Raw genomic sequence first — 19,900 nt, forward strand, 5'->3', positions numbered from 1 at the left:
TCATAGTTACTTCGTCTTTATTTTTAATGAAGTGTTCTTCGTCTTTTTCATTCAAATTTTATGTTTCTTTTCATATTTAATATAAGTAACCTGCCATCCATCTTATGGTAACTGGTTACCACTCTTATGACAGAAGATTACTCATCTCAGGTAACTGGTTATTTAACCTAGCTCTAAGATTTTTTTTACATAACTGTCAAAGATCAATCAACTAACTAGTTACCTTACCTAAGATTTGAAAAAAATGTTTATAATAAATAAAAAATAATAATAAACACAATTCATATTACAAAAAAAATTGCAAAACAACCAAAAAATTTTTTAATATAAAATTAGTTATATAAAAATAATATAAAAAAACAAATAAGCTAAAAAAAAATAATAATCAAATTACAAACATTCCCTTCCAAATTAATAAAACTTGATTAAGAATAAACTATGACATAAACTAACTTTTATACAAAAATATGAGAAAATAAACCCATAAAAGTGAAAATTCTTAGAAAAGCTATCAATTAACTTTTTTATAAAAAAAGTCATTTTTGCACACTTTATTAAAAAAAATCTCATATAAAATGTAATTTCCTCAAAAAAAAATTTTGATATAAAAGTGCAACATTTTGAAAACATTGAGTAGTTTAGCCACAATTTACTCTTTTAAATATTATTTATTATATAATATTATTTTTCTGTATAATTATTAAATGTTTCACCAAACATAACAATACAAATTTTTAAGCACTTATCACTTAATATTTTAAAAACATTGAGTATTTTAACCACAATTTACTCTATTTAAAATTGATAATAATTAATAATTACACTCAATTCATTGGAGAGTATAATTGGGACCCCTCAATTATCTCTAATTACATAATTACTGCGTAATTACATGGTCAGACAAACACGTCAAATTATATAAATACTACGAATTACACCTAATTCCAACTGCAGAGTGACTTTCCAAACGCACCCTTAGAATTTTTATCTAATTTCATTTTTGGAATCTCCACTTGCCTAATCATATAATATAATATATATATATATATTTATTAAAACTCCATTGCAATTACAATTACTAATCACCAGCACAGCACATGTTACAAGAGAACAGCCGAAACATTGATGAATTCAAAACGGTGTACCTTAAGACCTCTAAACGTATACATAAGCAAACTACAAATCCAAAATAAATTAAAGAATATTTCTCAGGTGTTAAAATTATATGGTTTGTAATACAGACCTGAAACTGGCCCAATTCCACACCAGTTCCATAATAAAGGACTGAGATACTAGAGATCACGGCGTTGAGATATTTGAGGCATCGTCATCTTTCCCATGTGATGACTTTAACTTGTTCCTGCTCTCTGGCTGCAGTTCAGCTTCAACCAATGGTTTGCTTATATTATTTCTATCAGCTTTTGTTTGCTACTTCTCATTTGCTTCCTCATCCAAAGGAAGAGGATCTGATGGTGCTACCTCACTTTTATAAGCTGACTTCTCCTTTCTGAGCCGCTCATCCTTCACCAAATTTACTTCTATGGATCCTTCTTCATCTTCATTAAGCGATGGAATTTGTTCGGTCACTTCACTCAATTGGGCTCTGTCTCCCCTCTCTTGATTGGCCACTACTTCCTCTTCTCTCCCATAATGCTGATAATCACTTGTCTCCTTAAGCCCGCTATTAGTTTGAAGATCAAATGCTTCATCTACGTCCTGTGATGTACTTTCATATGGTGGCACGTTGTAACCTTGGGTATCAGATGTCACATCACCTTCAACACCCTGTTGTTCTGTGTCACCGACATCCTTTGCGGTGTTGGTTGTTTGAGACTCTGTTTCAATTGGGATGGATTCTTTTGAGATGCTTTCTACTTTTAAATCAGTCCCAGCTGCATTTTCTGAGGCAGGGAAGGACTGGAAGGCATCCCAATCATCTTCATCCTCATCATCCTCCTCATCTTCTTCGTTCTCTACCATGCTATCCTTATCATTGTGAATTACAGCAGCTGAAGATTGCAAGATTTTCTCTCCACTTTTCCCTGTTGGCGCTGGCAATCGTATCCCTAAGGATGGAGGTATGGCTTTTGACTGTGTTGCATTTTGATCTTGTGTAACAGAAGCACGGATGACCTCCTGATAGAAGTAGATAATTATCGTAAATGAAAATTCAATTAATGGACTCTACAACTTCTGACTATAAATTCATATTTAATTGCAATTATCAGTTGCAAAAATAGTTTAATTTTGATTTGATTTTTCTCCCATGATTCGGATCTGTTTCTAACTCACAACAGCTTCACCAAAAAGAAAGAGGGATAAGAAGCCATTGCATGACCAAATAGAACATATGAATCATTTTATCATCTTTTAAAAAAAAACAAAAAAACAAACACGAGGTTACTTACAGGGAGAAAAACATTTACTAAAATAAAGTTAATGCAAAAATTGGAGCCTGGAGCACTAGAAGAATCGTAAGTTTCACCATTTTTAAGTCAACATTATGAACTAATTATGTATTAGTTTGTAATTTTAAACTAATTTTGTTCTGCCTTTTTTTTTTTTTTTTTAATGTTTTGAGATGTTGGTTTTTTTCTTGTAATCTCTTATGAGATGTTTGGCATATAGGGGCTTTACTTGAGAGAGAAGTTGAGATTCTATGCTCAAGTGTTTAAAGAGTTCAACATTACCCCAAAAAAGTTAAAAGGGGACCCACAGAAACATTAACCCTACCCAAAAAATTATACCAAACAAAGGTTGATTTTCATATTCTCATTCCCAAGAAACCAAACCCCATAACAGTCACCCCTTTAGTGTTCTGTTTGTGACTACGGTTTTCATCTGCCACAAGTGAAGGCTTTTAATACACAACTTGGGAGGTGGTCACTCAAGGACGCGACTTTCTTCTCTTTTTCAACAAAAAAAAATAAAAGTCAACTTATGAGCCACGGGAATAAAACCTTTTGTGGACAATGATCATTATAATAACAAGCTTTATAGAGCACAACCAGCACCCCTTCTTTATCTAAATACTAACATAATGAAGCCTGATATCATCTAATGAAATAAATATACTGTTTCTTTATCTTTTTAAATGAATAAATACATCCACGATATACCTGAAGTTGTTGCCGGTGAGTTATAGGCATAGACAATAAGGCATCTTTGAAGTGAATTGCGGACGAAGGAATTTGCGCAAGATGAGAAACAAGCTTTATAGCAGTGCTTCTTAGATCATTGAACTCCTGCCATAAATTGATAGTTAAAAAAAATTGCCATGAAATCGAATAAGTGACAACCACAAATTCCATTAATAAAGCTAAATATTATTATCATTATTGTTATTGTAAGTTTTAACTATTTCAACCAATAATATATATCACCTGACAATATCCATTCTCTGAAGCCATAATAATCATGACAATGGCTTCTAAGAACAATTTCACATAGCCTCGCTGACATTCACTATCTTTTGACACTGTCTGAAGAAGCACTAAAAGCCTCAAGCACTCACCGACAACAGCTGCTGATTCTTTAGTTATAAGCTTATGCTGAACCATCAAGAACATCATATCAGTCTTGTTAGAAGCAAAACACAGAAAATATAAGATTTCTAAAAGTAATTAGCAAGGGATAAAAAACCTTCAGACTCTTCTGGATTATCATAAATATATCTTCAATAAGTTCACCAGCAAAGAACATTAGAAAGGCATTGTCTTCAGCATTTGTGCCCCTTTGTATAACACCTTTTAGAACCTGCAACCCAATAGCCTGAACCTGCAAGACAGAAAATTCTACAGTTGCTTAAAACATGTAATTAATGGTGATAACTCCATGTAACAGAATGTATGTTACCTGTATATTTGAATCATTGAGTACATTTTGGATACATTCAATGCAACATTTGAACATGGAAAAGTACACGTGGTCACCATCACCGTGCTCCCCCGGACATTCTATTTCATCAATTAACTGGGCAACTAATATAGTTTGTTCGAGAGAAAAAGCAAGCTTTGCCTGCCATAGTGTGCGCAAACCAGATTTATTCTCCAGTAGATGAATTTTCTGAATGCAATCTTTTGACAAATTAGCTATCGCATTGAGGCAAATTCCAAATATCATTCTCATACCAGGAAAATCACTATCAGCAGCTTTATATTCATCTGCACACCCATAAAGAGGAGTGGAAAAAAGAAACAATTATCCAAGTGAATATTGCTAGCATGATTAAGTTGACGATTTAGCATAAATGACTGGGGAGTACCAGTTGGTACTCCCTAGATCATGAATGCTCACCGATATATTTCTTCAATAAATGGGTGGAGTACTTGAAAAAATCATTAAATTTGGAAAAGCAAAAGTTAGTCAAGGCTTTTTTAATCCACTTGCAATAATTAAAAGAAATGACCCTGCCATCATGAATGCTCACCAATAAATTTCTTCAATAAAAGGCTAGTGCACTTGAAAAAATCATTAACTTTGGAAAAGCACGAGTTAGTTGAGGCTTTACTAATCCACTTGTAACCAATTAAAAGAAATGACACTGCTGCGGAGGTTAATTGTTTCTGCAGAAAGTTGATAGGAAGGTGATAAGTATAAGTCAAATGTATGCCTCAGTAATACAAGATAAAATACAGCGGAAAAGGAAAACACTCATGTACCATAAACCCACCTTTGGTTCAAAATGCTTCACTAGTGTTTCAGCTGTAACGAATAGTGCAAAAACTGAATCTTCCCAGTTTGAATGATCCAGTGATACTGCATCATTACTGTAAAGACCCGAAATTGTAAGTTAATTTGGGTATTCACTTCAAGGAGCAGGATAAATTAGTATTATAATAAAAAGCTGTACCTGCGAGACACTTTAAAGAGATAAGCCGTACAAAGTTCCATCGCCAAATAAGAAAAGTTTTCCATTTCAAGGAAACCTTCAGGGCAGCAGTTCAGCACAATCTATTGGAAGAATTCATATAAAAATATGATTCAGAATCTTTAATTCAAACCATAAAAAATTTATACATAAGCACATAAAAATAAAAATTATAACCAACATCGTACATAATTTAAGGGGGCTTTTATTGGCACCCACTTTTTCTCTCCTCACCCCCATTCTAATTACACTCCTCATAAAATTGAAAAAAAAAAACCTATTTCACAATTCACACCCCTTACTAATCTTCATAAAAATCATAAAGAAAAATTAATACATCTTCATATTTTAAAAGAAAAATCAATTGCAAAATTAAATTTTTCTCCTCTTAAACACAAAATAAGAACAAATAATATTAAAAAAAAAACTTAACTCACAAGAACAAATGATAATAAAATAAAATAAAATAAAAAATTACTAATTTATAATATGTAGTTTGACTTTCATGTTTGTAAATAAAATAAAATATATATATAAAAAAAAATTAACATTTATAATTTATTTTATTTTTGTTATTTAGTTTATATATTAAAAGTATGGGTGAAGAAATATAATTTTATTGCTAAATAACTAGTAAGGATATTTGTGTAAATTTATCACAAATATATCATTAGAAATAATTAATTAATTAAAATAGGGTGTGGAGAGAAAAAAAGTGGGTGTCAATAGAATCACCCTTTTTTGAAATAGGTATCTAAAAAATATAGTCTATAAATTATTTTAGAAAACCAAAATGAAAGGGCTCATATTAAGGACAACTCTTGGGGGGAGTCATGCCAATATGCTGTACATCTTAGCAAAAGTAAATCGATTTCAATAACATACCAGAAAAAGTGCATAAATACACCATGTAAGTCTAATATCAAATTAATTTTAGGGAAATTAGCATATTTAGTTCCTTCATTATATAAGTAATGATGATTCGATTCCTTAATTTTCAATTTTGGCTCATTTGATCCCTTTATTATTTAATTACGGTTTGATCTCCAAATTTCTACTTCCTAACCAAAGTGACCAAATTAATGACGAATGAAACTTTCTTCAGAGCCAAATCGTCACAACGTTTAAGGGGTCGAGGGACCAAGTGTGTTAAAAATGAAAAGTTGCGAACCAAATTGTCACAACTTAAATAGTCAAGGGTGCCTAAATATGCCAATTTATAGTGAACTGAATCTTCCATCTGCTATAGGTAATTGCCATATTTAGGCACCCTTGACTATTTAAGTTGAAGTGGGTACGGGGTGGCAGGATGAATCTTATTCAGTCAATTTTGTCTTCTATTCCAATGTATTACCTGTCGCTCTTTCGTATTCCTAAGAGTGGTAGGGATTCTTGAGAAGTTGATGTGAGACTTTCTGTGGGAAGGGGCGGATCATTCCCGATCACCTTGTCTCTTGGCAAGAAGTTTGTAAATCTCGCACGCCATGGTGGTCTTGGTATCGGAAATTTGGAGATGAGGAACAAGGCATTTCTTATGAAATGGTTATGGCGATTCCCTTTAGAGAGCAAAGCTCTGTGGCATAGGGTGGTGAAGAGTAGGTATGGGGCAGATGGTGGTCATTGGGATACTGGTAGAGAGGTGAGGTTGTCGGTTTGCGGTGTATGGACAGATATTTCGGCTTTGTATGATGACTATAGTCGGTTGGTCAGTTTCATGGTGGGGAGGGGGGATAGAATTCGCTTTTGGGAGGATGTTTAGATTTGTGATGTTTCTTTAAAGTCTCAATTCCCTGATTTATTTTTGTTGTCCATGGCCGAAAACTGCTTGATTAAAGATTTAGTTGTCTCGGGAGGTGAAGGGAGTTTGGGTGGTCTAGGGTGGGACCTCCGTAGGAATTTGTTTGATAGGGAGGTTTCTAGCTTGGCTCAACTGTTACAACTCCTTCAACATGTTGCTCTGCCATCAATTTTGGAGGATATGAGGCTCTGGATTCCAGACACTAGTGGAATGTTCTCTAGTAAGTCTGTCTTTCAAAGATTGAGCTATGCCCATTAGGGTCCAGAGGAGATTTGGGCTAAGAAATTGTGGAAGAGTGTTTCTCCTTCCAAAGTTAAAGTGTTCAGTTGGTTGCTCTTAGTTCCTCTTTATTTTTGTGCTTTCCACTTGCCTTGAGAGGACCAGTTTGACATCTCATTCAAGAAAGAGTAACCTCAAGTTTTTGCCTCACTCAACCAGCCTATCCATCATTCGACACCCAAGACGAAGGGGAACATTTCTTTCCTTAAATTCTGTAAACTTCAAAAAAGAAAGCACTTCAATGCTTTGCTCTTTTTCCTTCTTTCTTCCAGTTCTCTCCCTCTACTTTATTATTGATAAATTAAATGTCCATGTTAACTTGCAAAGGAGAAGACTCAAATTGGTGTGTGCTATAAGAATGAAGGGGAGTCAGCTCGACATTTATTCCTGGAGTGTAGTTTTGTTAGGGAGGTATGGTTTAAAGTGCTTGTCGAGTTTGGGGTCTCTTGGTGTATGCCTTCCTCTTGTTCTCAATTGTTCATATGCTATTTAGAGGGAGGAAAGAGGGTGGCTTGTTTGTGGCAGAGTTCTCTGTTGGCGACCTTTTGGGCAATTTGGCTTGAAAGAAATAGTAGGATTTTTGAAGACGTTTATTGTTCAGCGGAGATTACCTGGGAGATGTAGAAATATTAGATAGGCATACGTTTTATCTAGAGTATACTGTACAGCTAAGTTTAGGTTGTAATTTTTCCTTTTTCAGTTGTCTAGTTCTATGTATTCAGCATATATATAGGTCATTCTATTCATCAATAAAATGAGATTAGAAGTATAATTCACAAAAAACTACATGGTATCAGAGCTTTAGTAGTCTAAAAATTGGAAAAATCTTTCCAATTTTTTCTACCCTTTCTCAAAACTAATAAAAAAAAATTATGGTTTTGCAATCTTGAGCTCAACCTTAGAAAACCATTTTAGGGTGATCTTCTACTCTCATCTCCTACACAAGGAGCTTGCGACACCTCCGGCCGGCAAAACCCCAAAGTCCAATGCCCAACAAAGTTGCGCATAAGCCACACGCGCCGCCTCCATCTCCGGCCACTCTCCCATGTGAATGGTGCGTGTAGGCACATGACAACGTCTTCTGACCAGTTTTTTCCGACGTCTTCTTCCTCGGCGCTTACTGCTTCGACCGTGACTCTTCATCTGGGGTTCTCCCACAATTTCATCAAAAAGTTGCATCTTTGTCTATGTTGTTTTCCTCTTCTATGTGTGCATCAATTTTTTTTTTTGTGAAATATTTCTGTTAACAACTAGAAAATAATAACGGAAATCAAAACGTTACCAAAAAGATGATTCAGTTACCTAGTCTGTAGGAAGTCTCTTTTGTTCTATTTATTTTGTATTAAAGAGAGTTTGATAGAAATGTTGTATATAAGCGTATCTTCTAAGTTGTAAATTCATACTGAAATAAGACACATTTTTTCCTCACCACTTTATATGGTATCAGAGTCGTACAGCTCTTTCTATCCTCTCTGATCGGCTCCTGGCAGCTTCTGCAACTCCAGGCAACACCTCCAGCGCTCCTGGAACTTCCGATGACATCTCCGGCGCTCCAAGCGGTTTGCAACTCCAGGCAGCATCTTCGGCAACCTCTATCCGACGAATCCATCTTCGGCAACCTCTGTCCAATCCGGCATGACTGTCCAGCCCAGCCTCGTCGCTCTCTGTCCAGCCCAACCTCGGTCGCTTGTCCAATCTCAATCGCACACTCCAAACAACAACAAAAAATTGATATATACATCCCCACTTGCCAGCCCTAGCCACGTGTCAGCATGTCAGGCAGTGAAGAAATCCCCTCTCAAAATAGTGGGCCTAACCCAATTTCAGGCCTGAGTCAGTCCTCTAGCTCTATTTATAGTCATGATACCAGCCCTCTCCACATCACTGCCCACCAACTTGATGGCCACCAACTTGATGGTAGGAATTATTTACAATGGGCACAGTCAGTAAAGTTGGTCATTTGTAGACGTGGTAAACTTTGATATCTCACCAGTGACCTTCCTACCCCTCCACTGACTAACTCAACCTACAAGGAATGGCAGGTTGAGAATTCTATTGTCCTTGCATGACTTATTAATTTAATAGATTCAAAGATCAATCGCAAAAGTTTATTTTTTAAAATTGCCAAGGAAGTATGAGATGTTGCTAAAAAGATGTACTCTCATCTTGGGAATGCCTCTCAGATTTTTTAAATTTGTACCAAACTCAAAGAAATCAAGCAAGGTAACAACACTGTTACCCAATATTTTTCAGACTTGCAAGACCTGTGGCAGGAACTCGATTTGTACCTAGATACCACTCTTTTGTGTGCTACCTGCACCACACTTCAATGCCAACAATTAGAAAAAGAGGGAGTCTTTGAGCTTCTTACTAGGTTGAACAGTAATCTTGATGAAGTTCGGGGTCGTTTGGTAAGACGTTCTCTGTTTCCTGACACTGAAGAAGCTTTCTCTAACGTCAGACGTGAAGAAGCACGTCGTCGCGTCATGCTCACTACTCCAGAATTACCACCCGTAGAGAGTTCAACACTTGTCTCAAAGTCTAGTCCACTTGCAGATCGATCCTGATCCTCGACCTAATCGCAAAGGTGACCGACCTTGGTGTGATCACTGTCAAAGTCATGGTCACACTCGATCCACTTGTTGGGAAATTCATGGAAAACCACCAAATTGGACTCTTTGTCGCCAAAATGACAGAAAGGCCAACCAAACCCAGACTAAGAGTAGCACTCCTCAGCGGTATTGATGCCCCTTCATTCAGTAAGGAACAACTCGAACATTTATACACGCTCCTTAGTCAATCCTCCATAAAACCCAAATCTGGTCCTGAGTTTCATAGTGCTTCTGTTGCTCACTCTGGTAATTTCTCTTCTGCTTTCCATACACCATGGATCATCGATTCAAGTGCAACTGATCACATGACAAGTTTACCTCATTTGTTTGATTCTTATAGTCCCTGCTCTACTGCCTCTAGTTTAAGATTGCAGATGGTATTCACTCACCTATTGCAGAAATTGGCACCATAAAATTGTCTGCTGGTTTACTTCTTAAATTAGTTCTCTTTGTTCCTTTTTTACAATGCAACTTAATCTCTGATAATCGTTGCCTTACTAAATTTATGTCTGATTCTTGTCAATTTCAGGATCTATAATCAGGGAGGACGATTGGCAATGCTAGGATTCGTGATGGACTTTATTTCTTTCAGTACCCGAACAAAGAGCTGCCTAATTAGCACTGTTTAACTTCAAGTTCTATTTCTAGTTCGTCTTTTGATTCAACTTCTCAAAAAATTATGTTGTGGCATTGTCGACTTGGACATCCAAGTTTTCGATATTTAAAACATTTGTTTCCTTCTTTGTTTTTCAATAAAAATGTTGTTGATTTTCAATGTGATATTTGCCAACTTGCTAAACATACCCGTGTTTCGTTTCCTCATAAATTGTATACACCCTCTGGCCTTTTCTCTCTTGTTCATAGCGACTTATGGGGACCATCCAAGGTCACTACTTCTTCTGGTAAGTGTCGGTTTACTACATTCATTGATGACCATGCACGAATTACTTGGGTGTACCTTCTAAGGCACAAATCCGAAACATGTCAAGTATTCCAAAACTTTCATAAAATGATCCAAACCCAGTACCAGACATCTATTCGGACACTCCGTACTGATAACGGTATTGAATACTGCAATACCACATTCGGTCCCTATCTTCTACAAAATGGGATTGTTCACCAAAGCTCGTGTGTGGATACTCCGCAACAGAATGGAGTAGCCGAAAGGAAAAATCGTCACCTCTTAGAAGTAGTCGGTGCTATCATGTTCAACATGCATGTTCCAAAATATCTTTGGGGCAATGTTGTATTCACTGCTACTTATCTAATTAATCGCCTTCCAAGTTGACCTCTTCAATTCAAGACACCATACTCTATTCTTCAGTCTCTATCCTCACATTTCCACAAATACTCTGTCAGTCAAAGTCTTTGGCTGAACAACCTTTGTCCATGTGCACTCCCAACACCGAAGTAAACTTGATCCTAAAGCCATAAAAACAGTTTTTCTAGGATATTCTCCTACACAGAAAGGCTACTCCAGCAATGTAACCTTTTTCAAAAATTCTCCATACTTCACTCCCACTTCGCTTCAGGGGGAGCACATTCATCACGAGCAAGAAGCTCAGTGGTCGTGGGGTTTAAAATTACCCTTAGACATGTCCTTTCCTCCGGAGAACAAAATCATTCCTGAATCAGAAAATCTTCCACCTTCTCTTCCATCTTCTCATGGCTCTCAAGATCAAAACATGCAGAAAGAAATTCAGGTGTATACCAGAAGAGAAAGAAATAAAAGTGACGAATTCTCATCACAGTCAAGAGGCCGATCTGATGATAGAACCACCTCTCTTAAAAGATTCAGGTACTCTACCATCAAACACTACACTCAGTCCTATCTAGGTATTCCTATTGCTTTAAGAAAAGGAATCAGATCTTGCACCCAGCATCCTATTTCAAAATTAATCTCTTATGCAAAATTATCATCTCCATTTAAAGCTTTTACCACTAGTCTATCAGATGTTGTGATTCCCAGGAACATCAATGAAGCACTTGGTACTCCTCAATGGAAGACAGCAATGCTTGAAGAGATGAAAGCACTTGAGCATAATGGTACTTGGAGATTAGTGGAGTTACCACCAGACAAGAAAGTAATAGGATGCAAGTGAGTGTTCACAGTCAAATATAAAGCAAATGGGTCTATTAAGACGTACAAAGCTCGGTTAGTTGCCAAGGGTTTTACTTAGACCTACGGAATTGACTACACTGAAACCTTCGCTCTAGTTGCCAAACTCAATACCATTAGAGTATGCTCTCGCTTGAAGTCAACTTGAATTGGGAATTGCATCAAGTTGATGTAAAAAATGCATTCTTAAATGGTGAGCTGGAAGAAGAAGAAGTGTACCTGAGTTAGCCTCCGGGTTATGAAGAATCTCCCAATACAACCAAAGTTTGCAAGCTAAACAAATAAATCTACGGTCTAAAACAATCTCCTTGAGCATGGTTCAATCGGTTCCTGAAAGTTATCAAGGGACTTGGATACAAACAAGGGCAGACTGACCATACTCTCTTCATCAAACACTTAGAAAGAGGGAAAATGTCAGTTCTTATTGTATATATTGATGATATCGTTGTCACTAGCAACCATACTGAAGAGATGATTCGAATTAAAGAAATGTTGGCATAGGAGTTCGAAGTCAAGGATCTCGATGAATTCAAGTATTTTTTGGGAATGGAATTTACTAGAAGCAAAAAGGGAATTTCTGTTTTCCAAAGAAAATACACTCTTGATCTCTTAAATGAGACAGGAATGCTAGGAAGTAAACCTAGCAAAACTCCAATCAAGCTCGGAGACAAGAGGAAAATGTTTGAAGGAAGCCCAATTGACAAAGGAAGGTACCAACAACTAGCAAGGAAGCTTATCTTCCTCTCTCATACCAGATCAGATATTGTCTTTGCAGTAAGTCTGGTCAGTCAATACATGCATGATCCATGTCAAAGACATCTTGATGCAGTGTATAGAGTTCTAAGGTATCTAAAGCAAACACCAGGAAAAGGTCTTTTCTTCAAAAAGACAACTAAGAGAAAAGTTGAAGTATTCACAGATACAGACTGGGCTGGGTCAGTTGATGATAGAAAGTCTACATTTGGGTATTGTACAATTGTATGTGGCAATGTGGTAACATGGCGAAGTAAAAAGCAAACAGTGGTTGCAAGAAGCAGAGTAGAGTCATGGCCCACGGAATATGCGAAGCAATATGGATCAGACGCTTGTTAGGGGAACTGAAGATTGAATATGACGCTCCCATTCAGCTTTACTGTGATAATCAGTCTACCATCAGTATTGCACACAACCCTATACATCATGACAAAACTAAACACGTGGAAGTGGATAGTCATTTTATTAAAGAGAAGATTGATGGGGGAATTGTCAGCATCAGATATTTACATACGGATCAACAGTTGGCTGACATTCTCACAAAAGAGATCCGAGCGAGTATTTGATTTCCTAGTAAACAAGTTGGACTCATCAATATCTACAGTTCAGTTTGAGGGGAAGTGTTAACAGTCAAAAAATAATAACGGAAATCAAAACGCTACCAAAAAGATGATTCAGTTACCTAGTCTATAGGAATTCTCTTTTATCGTATTTATTTTGTAATAAAGAGGGTTTGATAGAAATACTGTATATAAGCTCATCTTCTAGGTTGTAAATTCATACTGAAATAAGAAACATTTTTTCCTCCCCACTTCATAATTTCTCTACTATATCTTTCTTCGCACCATCTTTGGTATCACTTCTTTTATATACACAAAACCATTCTCTGCTGCACAATCTCATAAAAAAAAATTCAATTTCAAAACTCAATGGCTACTCTAGCCAACTCCTCTTCCTCAGAAATCTCATCTTCCTCAAAAGTTCAATTTCAAAATCCAATGACTGCTCAATCTCAATCACTCAATCTCATAAATCTTTCTCAAATTCATGGGAGTCCTCCACCAACCATTTGTCACAAAGCCAACCACTTCTCATAACACCTTCGAATCCTCTTCGATAGTTTATACAGCAGTCAAACCCACCTTCCACCGAGGCAAATGTCAGGATAATGTCTCATCAAGGTTCTACGTCTTACACATTCAATGCATCCTCCAACAAAGGTCTTTGGATAGTGGATTCAGGGTCTTCCAACCACATAACGGGTAATTTACAAGTCTTCACCACCTTAAAGCCATGTGTTAATTCCTACACAGTCTGAATTGTCAATGGATCTCTCTCAAAAGTGAGAGGGACTGGCTCTGTAACATTATCAGATGACCTTCTCCTTTCATTTGTTCTATTTGTCCCTACACTAAATTGCAACCTTATTTCAATAAGCAAACTTACTCAATTCTGAATTGTGTCCATAAATTCTATCCAAATCTTTGTGAATATCAGGTTGAGGGCTCGAAGAAGGTGATTGGCAATGCTGAAATGCATAATGGGCTCTATATTCTCAAGGATTCTCCTAAAAGTAAACAAGTTCACAAATCAAGTCGTGGTAACCATTCCAATTTAGATTCTGTTTTCAATTGTGTCTGTTTCAAATGAAAACCTCATCGAGTTGTAGCATTTTCGACTTGGACATCCAAATTTTGGTTATCTTGAAAAACCATTTCCTTAGTTATTTGTCCACAAAAGACCAAAATTCTTTCATTGTGCAGTCTGTCAACTTGCTAAACATACTCGAAACTCTTATCACAATCTTCCTTACAAACATTCACAACCTTTTTCAATGATACATTGTGATATTTGGGAACCCTTACAAGTAACAAATATTAATGAATCTAGATAGTTTGTATCATTATTTGATAATCATGCTAGGACAACATGGACATTCCTTATGAAAGAAAAATCTAAAACTGCTTCCATCTTTAAAAAAATTCATTCCATGATTCAAAATCAATTTAACCGAAAGATCTAAATCCTGAAAACTGATAATGGAAATGAATATTTTAACTTCATTCTTGGTCCATACTTGTTAGATCAAGGAATTGTTCACATTAGTTCATGAATTGATACTCCGCAACAAAATGGAGGTGGCTGAGAGAAAAAACAGACACCTTCTTGAAGTTTCTAAATCTATCGTGTTTTCAAATCATGTTCCTAAACAGTTTTGGGGGGAAGCCTTACTCACAGCCACCTATCCCATCAATCGTATGCCTAGCCGAGTATTACAATTCAAAGCCCCAAAAATTCTGTTACTTGCAACATTCCCTCGTATCTCAGCCTTCTCCTCAAATCTTTCATTCAAAGTCTTCAGATGTACAACTTTTGCCCATATTTATGATCGCAAAAGAACAAAACTTGATCCAGAGTCTCACAAGTGTCTCTTCATCGGGTATTCCAACACTCAAAAAGGGTACAAATGTTACTCCCCAATTATAAAAAGGGTCTATAACACTATGGATGTAACATTTTTTGAACATCAATCTTTCTTTCTTGGTGGTCTCAAGGAGTAGTGCAGAGTCAGAATATTGTGCTTTGGCCTTAGGTATTTGTGAAGAGATGTGGATCAAAAGGCTTATGAACGAATTGAGGTTTGACTCTCCCGAGTCCTTGTAAATGTACAGTGATAGTCAAACTGCAATTAACATTGCAAAAAATCCGATTCACCATGACAGAACTAAACATGTTGAAATAGACAAACACTTCATTTCTGAGAAGGTGAATTCAAAGATCATTGAGCTCAACTACATTCCTATAAAGAAACTAATTGCTGACATCCTAACAAAGACCCTACCAAGAACAAGTTTTGAATAATTCAATTCCAAGCTAGGTTTGTATGACATATACAACTCAGCTTGAGAGGGAGTGTAGAAATATTAGATAGTCATATGTTTTATCTAAAGTATATTGTACAGCTAAGTTTAGGTTGTAATTTTTCATTTTTTAGTTGTTTAGTTCTTTGTATTCAGCCTATATATAGGCCATTCTATTCATCAATAAAATCATATTAGAAGTATAATTCACAAAAAACTACAAGATAAGATCAAGTTTTGGGTTGCTACTTGGGTGTATAGATCAAGAGCTTTTGAGGGGTTTCTTTTTTGGATCTATGTAGGGAGTGGGGTAGTTTGTAGCTTTAACGGCTATTGGGGAGTGTGGGGTGTTTTTGGTGCTTTTTGTTTGGCCTTGTTTTGTTATTTTGTGTTATGTTACCACCGTTTTCTTTCGTCATAAGTGAGGGCTCTCAATATATTTGAGAGAAAGTCAGTCTAAGACAAAAGACCTCAGTCTCTTAAAATATAAAAAATAAAAAAATCTTCCATAGCGGCCTTAACCAGGGTAAAGCCTTTATTTCTTTCTCTACTAATTGTTCTTTAGGTATGTATCAAAAGACAACAAAGAAAAAACAATTCCCATTATTCATCAATAAATATATATCCGAGAAGAATTTGCCAGCATTTACCTGTGATAGAACAGAAATTGAAAGACTATCCCACGAATTATCCAGGTACATGGAATATGAGAAAACCTGCAACAGTTAAAATAATAAATTACAAAAGCTTGTGTAATCACATACATGAAATTGAAAACCTGTAGTTGTTAAAATAATAAATTACAGAAGCTTTTGAAATCACACAGAAACCACATTCATGCAGAGTGGGTGTTATTATATTAAGCACATTTGGAATGAAAAAACTAAGGGAAAAAACAAAACGAGTACAGCACATGTTCAACAACACTCCTATTCCCAAGTTTATGGAAAACAATTTCTATATGTAGTTTTATAATCATCATTCTTTGTTTGATGGAGACAGTGTGCTTACAGGGGATCCTGATCAAAGATCTTGCTTCCTTGTCCCAAGTTTCCTTAATTTTTAATAGTTTTGGTTGACTAGAGAGGTTTTAATATTTACCTTTGTTGGCTATTTTGTTTGGCAAATGAGAGTTTGCCCTCTAATTCTCATAGTTATAAAGTTTTTATTTTCTCAATGAGATCTGTTATTTCTTATCAAAGGAGAACACACTTCCAGGGGCATTTTTTTTTTTTTTGAAAAAGAGACACAAGTCAAATGTCTTAGACCGACCTCCTCCCAAATTTATTAGGAAGCCTCACTTATGGCGGAGGAAAACCGTGGTAACACAACGATTAGAACAATAAAAAGATCATACAATAAAACATCAAAGTTCCTAAGCCAAACATATAGAATCTTAAAACAAAATACAGCCCACTCTCTGCAAAGATCTTGGAAAGAAATATCAACAAAACCTTTAGTTTTATGAACCCATGATGCAACCCAAAATTTGATCTTCTAATGGAAATCTCAACAACCATTTCATGAGGAATGCTCTGTTTCTCCACTCCAAAAGACCTATTCCCAGTCCACCTTGAAATCTAGGTTTACACACCGTTTCCCAAGCCACCAAGTGTTCTAAGCCCAACAATTCACCTCCTTCCCAAAAGAAATCCCTCATTATTTTCTCAAGAGTGTTTATAATAATTTTGGGCGCTCTAAATAGCGAAAGGTAATATATTGGTAACGACAAAAGAACAGATTGAATTAGAGTCAACCTGCCCTCTCTAGATAGATAAGCACTCTTCCATCCATCAAGTCTGCTGGCACATTTGGCCACCACAGGTTCCAAAATGCTTGCTTCTTAGGATTTCCCCTTAAGGGTAATCCCAAGTACTTCAGAGGCCATTGACCCTCTTCACGTCCTATGTTTCAAGCCAAAGATTCAACTGACTCCGCGTCCACATTCAACCCAAGTAACTGACTTTTGTGCAAATTAATTTTCATTCCTGATAGAGCACAGAATACCTTCAAAATGTCTAGCAGGTTCTAAATTGAACTCTCGTCTTTCACAAAGAACACCGTATCACCTGCAAATTGAAGGTGACTTACTATGACCTTCTCTCCCAATGAGGAATCTGTGGAGGAGAGATGACTCAACGGCTCTATCTTCCACTCTTCCTAAAATATCCACCACAACAGTGAACAAGAAAGGGGATAGGGGATCACCCTGCCTAAAACCCTTGGTTGCGAAAAACTTCCCTCTAGGCCTCCCATTTATGAAGACAGAGTATGAGACAGAGGACAAACAACCCTTCATCCATCTCCATTTCTGTCCGAAGCCCTATTTGCTAATACCAATTCTAGGAAGTTACTCAACATAGTCATAAGCTTTCTCAAAGTCGATTTTGAATACCAGTCCACTTCTTCCTTTACTTTTGTATTCCTCCACAGCCTCATTAGCTACCAAAACCGAGTCTAATATCTACTTGCCTTCTACAAAAGCAACCTGAGCTTCTAATCATCTGTCAGCGAGAACCCCCCTCAGCCTGTAGGACAGAACATTGGAAATAATCGTGCACAGGCTAGTAATTAAACTGATTGGCCTATAATCTTTGATCTTGCAACTGTTTAACTTTTTGGGTGTAAGGCATATGTATGTTTCATTCATACTTCCTTGGATGATTCCATCTTCTGAGAACCTTCTAAATACCTCCATCAGGTCTTACTTCAGTACTTCCCAGTTAGCTTGGTACACTGCCATTGTGAAGGCATCTGGGCCTGGCGCTTTATCCCCATTACAATCAAACACTGCCTGTTTAATTTCTCCTCCTCAAAGGGTCTCTCAAGATGTTCTGCTAAATACTCTGGTATTGTCTTCCAATCAATTCCTTCAATGTCTAAGACGCTTCTTTCGGAGGATATATAAAGATTGGAGTAAAAGTTAGTGATTTCACTCACTATATCATCCTCATCATCTAATATTGATCCATCATCTTTCTCAATCCTAAATATGAAATTCTTAGCTTTTCTGGCGCTTGGGATATTATGGAAAAACTTTGAGTTTGCATCTCCCTCTTTAGCCCATTTATATCTTGATTTCAACCATAGCCCTCTTTCCTCCTCAAGAGAAATCTTCTGCCATTCTTTTTTTATTCTACTTCTTTCTTCCACAAACTGTGAGTTCCAGTTGCCCCTCTCCTCAACTTGTCAAGCTCTGTGATTCGCCTCTCTAATGCTTGTTTCAAGAATCTTTTACTTCCAAATTCCTTCTTACTCCAATCTTTGACCTTTCCTTTAACTTGTTTCAATCTTTCCATAAATTTGTACCCTGGCCATCCTACTGCTCGTGCATTCTTCCATAACTTTTCAAATTCCTTATTGAAGGAACTATGTTCTAACCATGAATTGTCAAAATGAAAAGAACTGGGTCCCCACGATGGCGGATTGGAGTCGAGAACTATCGGACTTTGGTCTGATACGATCCTTACATGGACTTCCTGGTTAACAAAAGAGTATAACTCATTCCATTTGTTAGTGAATAGAAATCTATCCAATCTGCAGCATATGGGTTGTTGTCAAAAGTCTAACCATGTGTACATCCCATTATTTAGTTTGGGATCTATTAGTCGCAATTCCCTTATTAGGTCGTCAAAAAGTTTCATACTTTTCGTAGTAGAGTTGCTATTCAACTTTTCCTATACTCTCCGAACCACATTAAAGTCACCCCCAAACACCATTTTTCTCCGCAAATTACACTTAACCCCGCTATTTCATCCCAAAAAGATGATCTCTCCCCATATCTGCTTGGGCCATACACCCCTAAGAACCACCAAGGATCTTTACCTTCTGCTTTAATCAATACTGATATTGAAAACTCTCCCACTAATGAATCAATCACTTTTATATTTCTCGTGTCCCATGTTATAAGGGTCCCACCTGATCTTCCTACTGCAGGAAGTAGAGCCCGCGCCTTATATCTAGACCTCCAAATACTTCCTATAAACCTTCTATCCACACTCTCCCTTTTAACTTCTTGGAGAACAATTAAATCGGGATTAATCTTACAAATGGTTGCCTTAATGGCCCTCCTCTTCTTTGCTGTCCTGTTTCCCCTCACATTCCAAGTCATTATCTTCATTTAGGATTTCTTGAGCCCCCATTCTTTCCGATTGTTTTCGTAGTTCACATTGAATGTCAGATTTTTCAGTTCTCTACTCCTCCTTGGTTTTTGAAGTACCATCGACATTCCCATGTTGTTCAGAGATTGAGCTAGAACACTCCAGTCTTGTGCTTGTTGTTGAGCAATCTCTATTTTCTGGTGTGAACCGCTCTCCTGAACTAGATCATTGTTTTCTAATTCAGCACCTTGACCTTCCTCTTGTAATGACAAGTCCCCCACATCGTCCTTCATATCTTTGTTTGTAACCCACAGTTGTCTCATATCTGGCACAATTTCTTCTAATTCTTCCTTGTCTGATGCAAGAGAATGGTCATCCTCATCCTCTGAACTGCCTCCAATCGAACTATCATCATGATACTCATTTTCCTGAAATTCTTCAATGCAATCTATTTCGTCTAGATGGCTGTCCACTGTATCTTCTATTCCCATATTAGCCTTTTTTGAGC

General features: G+C 36.7%; 1 protein-coding gene across 2 annotated transcripts in view; it reads right to left on the reverse strand.

Moving 5' to 3' along the window:
• Positions 1 to 1,018: 1,018 nt before the first annotated feature.
• Positions 1,019 to 19,900, reverse strand: part of LOC133817733 (protein SWEETIE) — a 58,171-nt gene continuing 39,289 nt past the window's right edge. For both annotated transcript variants that reach the window (XM_062250327.1, XM_062250328.1), the window contains 9 exons: positions 15,943 to 16,008; positions 4,853 to 4,953; positions 4,673 to 4,769; positions 4,430 to 4,565; positions 3,856 to 4,163; positions 3,643 to 3,777; positions 3,384 to 3,551; positions 3,120 to 3,245; positions 1,019 to 2,136 (listed from right to left, as the gene is read on the reverse strand). In XM_062250327.1, coding sequence (XP_062106311.1) covers positions 1,429 to 2,136; positions 3,120 to 3,245; positions 3,384 to 3,551; positions 3,643 to 3,777; positions 3,856 to 4,163; positions 4,430 to 4,565; positions 4,673 to 4,769; positions 4,853 to 4,953; positions 15,943 to 16,008 — 1,845 coding nt within the window. In that variant the 3' untranslated portion in view covers positions 1,019 to 1,428. The remainder of the gene's footprint in view (positions 2,137 to 3,119; positions 3,246 to 3,383; positions 3,552 to 3,642; positions 3,778 to 3,855; positions 4,164 to 4,429; positions 4,566 to 4,672; positions 4,770 to 4,852; positions 4,954 to 15,942; positions 16,009 to 19,900) is intronic.

Source organism: Humulus lupulus, chromosome 2, assembly GCF_963169125.1.
Source record: "Humulus lupulus chromosome 2, drHumLupu1.1, whole genome shotgun sequence".
NCBI classification, from domain to species: Eukaryota; Viridiplantae; Streptophyta; class Magnoliopsida; order Rosales; family Cannabaceae; genus Humulus; species Humulus lupulus.